The sequence below is a fragment of the Festucalex cinctus genome, chromosome 4 (assembly GCF_051991245.1).
Source record: "Festucalex cinctus isolate MCC-2025b chromosome 4, RoL_Fcin_1.0, whole genome shotgun sequence".
Lineage (NCBI taxonomy): Eukaryota > Metazoa > Chordata > Actinopteri > Syngnathiformes > Syngnathidae > Festucalex > Festucalex cinctus.
The window spans coordinates 15,369,889-15,373,811 of NC_135414.1; the positions used below are offsets into that span (position 1 = coordinate 15,369,889).

The 3,923-nt window shown below is 40.9% G+C and overlaps 1 protein-coding gene across 1 annotated transcript; it reads right to left on the reverse strand.

Annotated features, from left to right (window-relative positions):
* Positions 1-3,907, reverse strand: cdkn2aip (CDKN2A interacting protein). The gene is made up of 4 exons (XM_077519191.1): positions 3,644-3,907; positions 3,072-3,321; positions 2,894-3,003; positions 1-1,569 (listed from the first exon to the last, which is right to left on the reverse strand). Exons 2-4 carry the CDS (start codon positions 3,317-3,319, stop codon positions 980-982), a joined length of 948 nt encoding a protein of 315 aa, XP_077375317.1. The 5' UTR covers positions 3,320-3,321; positions 3,644-3,907; the 3' UTR covers positions 1-979.
* Positions 3,908-3,923: the final 16 nt, after the last annotated feature.

Below are 3,923 nucleotides of genomic sequence, written 5' to 3' on the forward strand. Positions count from 1 at the left end.
TTCGAGTGAGTTTGAACGTTTATTGAAAATGAAAACGAAGCAATGAACCATTGCTGTAAACTTTCAGAAACATAAGGAGGTGATGATAATTTGCTCTTCACTATAAACCTGCTGCTCAACTCAAACACACCAATCACAGCAGCATTTAACTTTCCAAAATTATCACATCCTGACACAAATGGGGGAAAAAAAAAGTTTCAGAATTCAGAAAACTCAGTATTGAATTCTAATAAAACTCTTGCCTCATCTCTAGGCAGTATTACGACAGTAAACTATGAGCAAGCAGTATGTATGAGGGTTCGTCACAGATCCAGCATATGCAATAGTTTTAACAATCTCAGCAAATGAATATGCTTCAAATGAAACAACCTCAAACCCATGAAAACTTAAACCATGGGCAGTGTGACGCAAATATTGATGTCTAACAGTCAAACGTCAATGCAGAGCAACAAGATTTACCTGAAAGAAAAGAGTTAAAGATCGACTATTGTGATGAATATTTTTTTTTATATTATTATTATTCATTTCTCAAGCAAAAATGCCCAGGACGTGTTGGTGCTTTGCTTGGTGTGCTATGATAAGAGGCAAATAATGAATGAATGAATATTTTCACTGCAGCTTGATATTTGTTTCATATCAATAATAAAAAAAAAACTAAAACATAAATATGTGTTGTTGGCCTGTGTCAAAAGTAAAGTCGCTACTGTGAGGAATGTGAAATCAATTTCTTTTCGCTGCTAACTTGAACAAAGGAAGGCTGACAAAAGTGAACTTGGGCCCGCTTGAAAAAAAAGTGCACAACAAAACTTGTGAAATGTGAACCTTCCTGCTTGGGATGCAATTCTAAATGACATCCATGTGAGATGTTAATCTGTGCAACGCCGTGGTCCCCAAACCGATGTATCTTTCTTCAGTGCTTCATTCAGTAGATGCTCATGTTCTCCATGACAACAGGTCCGAAATCACAAGTCGGTCCGGTTTACAAAGAAGCGTCACCCGCACATTCGTCCTGAAACGGGTAGCTGATCGCGGGGGGGAAGCCCTGAATGCGAGGCTGCTCATCCATCAACAATAAATCCTCCACGTCCCTCCCGTTGTACCGCCGTCTGGCGATTTTGACCGTCACTTTTCTGCCTTGAAAGACTTTCAGCGCCTCTTTGGAAGCCATGGCTCGGGCGGCGGGCTCGTCGCGCCCGTAGCCCGTGCCCATGTAGACCGTCTGGCAGCGGATCTCGCACACGTGGCCTTCCCTCTGCGCGCGACTTGCCGGCAGGCCGGCGATGTCCTTCAGCGGCACAAAGACGCACGTCAGTGTGCGCTTGCATGACTCCACGCAGCTGCAGAGTATTTCAAAATGGTCCAGGTTGGGGCCGAACCCCCCCGCCGACACCAACTTCCAGGCCACGGCCTTGTAGAGGCGATTGAAGAAAGGCTGGTGCTCCGCCGGAGCCTGCAGGGCCGGCCCGGATTTCTGACTCGTAGGTCGTGCCGACGCTTTCCCGGCCGCTCGAGCCTCGGGCTCATTAGGAGCGTATCTGGCTCGTTTGGCGCAGTTGTCATCGGGAGGTCCTTCGCAAGATGGGCAAGAAAAAAAGAGAAAACATTTAATGAGCCTGCAACTTCAAGGGTGGGCGTGTAAACAGTAAACACGGAAGCGTTACGTGAATGGAAAGGATGAAAAGCTCACAGGACACTGTCCCTTTTCACAGGCAATATACAAAGGACCTTTCCACTGTTTTTTTGTTTTTTTTTTAAACAAATGAGCTTTGTTAAAGTTACTAAGTCAAAAAAATGTTTTATTTGTTTTTGTTTTTTTCTAAACAATGAATGCACCATCTGTTTTCTTCCTGAATAAATCCAATGCACTGCTATTCAAAGCATAAAGTTAATAGTAAAATGTATTTTTGTCATGGGATGGGGGGAAAAAAAAAATAAGATTTTTTTTTTTAAACAAATGAGGTTTGTTTAAGTTACTAAGTCAATAAAATTGTTTTGCTTGTTTTCTTTTTTTTTTCTTTTTTTTTTAACAATGAATGCACCATCGGTTTTCTTCCTGAATAAATCTGCACTGCTATTCAAAGCGTAAAGTTAATAGTAAAATGTATTTTTGTCATGGGATGGGACAAAAAAAAAAAAGAAAAAAAGAAAAAAAAAAAAGAATCTGACTCGCTTCATTTAATTCATTAATCCAGTGTCCAAACTCTTTACTTTTTCCTTTGAGGGCCACAAACAGGAAAATCAAAGGATGCAAGGGGCCACTTTGCCATTTAAAGGGTCAAGCAATTTGTTTCACTTTTATTTTATTATTATTATTTTTTTTTTTTTTTAACGGAGCCCCTAAAGTAACATTGGAGAAAAAAAAAAAGAAAGTTTCTTGTCCGAACATGAAAGTTTCTTGTCCGAAATAAAAAGTGAAATTTTAACTATCCTAATTGTAAATTGTTTATTTGCATACCTTAAAAAGCTTTTTTTTTTTTTTTTTTTTTGTTTTTTTAAAGTCAAAAGTATTATTATAGTAGTCATCATCAAGGATGTGAGTCCCACCCATGCGCCACTTTTTCAACACTCTCACCCAATAAGGTCACAGGCCATGTCGAAAATTATTTCTATACAGGCTGAGGGCCACTAGAAAACGAACAGCGGGCCGCAGATGGCCCTCAGCCATAGTTTAAACACAGTAGTACTCGCGTAAACCGAGGGTATACACGTCTATATTCAACAGGAAGAACTATAGCATGTTCTGGACTGTCAAAAACTCATATGGTGTGTAATGTGTCTTCTAATTCTTGAGCTTTGAGGTATGTTAAGACACTGGCAAAATTTCTGTTCACAACTTTCTACCTCACACCACACTCAACATCTGCAAAACGTTTTGAAATCAAGTTTGTCTTACCTAATGAGGTACTGCACTTTTCCTTGTGTATACTTTGATGCACTGGAGGATCTTGGACAAGTATTCCTTCACCCATCTCTTTTATTTTGTCCATGACAGCCTGTGGATAGCTTAGAAAATGGGAGGGAAGATATTAAACCCCTGCTTGTACTAGTCGCGTTTGTGTTGGGTGTCCTACCTGCAGCCGAGGAAAACATGGTTGGCCCAAACCATGGAGAGGGAAAGCAGCCGGTCCAGACTGCTGTTGGAGACTCCTGGTTTCACTGCAGGGTATGCGTCCATGTTTTTAAGGATGAATTCTCTGCGAGCAAACCACTGTCTGTTGTTTTCACAGTAGCCTCTTAAAGTGTCGACCCACTGGGCCACCTCCCGGTTCTGGGCCAGGTACTCCGAAACTATGTCCTCCTCCGTCCTCACTTTCGCCATGCCTGCGATTTAATAATGCACAATTACGTAAATATGGAAACATATTCCTTAAAACTGTTGCGTGAGTAACAGTATACGTTCTTGTCATCAATCACGACCGTTCTTGCTCTAACTTGCCCGATAAAAGCTTAATTGGTTGATGTATATATTTGAGAGAAGTTCTGGATTCATAACGTTACACGATTATGACGAGCTGAGTAGAACAAGCGACGCGTTTAAATACATACGGTACGCATCAGCGATATTGACACAAATCACAACTTATACACGTCTAACACCGATAACATTTTGGTAACATCTTTTCAACTTGTTATATCGAATTACCAAGCTTTATCTGTTGCGAGGTGTTGCTAGTAGCTACTGCATGACCGATTGATGACGTATGTGGTGAAGTTTCCGTTTACGGCAAAGAACTACAATTCCCAACGACGCTGGACCAAGCAACAGGTTGAATATTTCGCCGATATAATAAAGTAATTGGTCACAAAGTGAAAGATTTACTAATAAAAACCAAACCAATTCCCCTCGGCAGAGTATAACTGCAATTACACGGAAATTAAATACAGATGGCATCGATCTAGTTGCTACAACGTCCCATCATCCT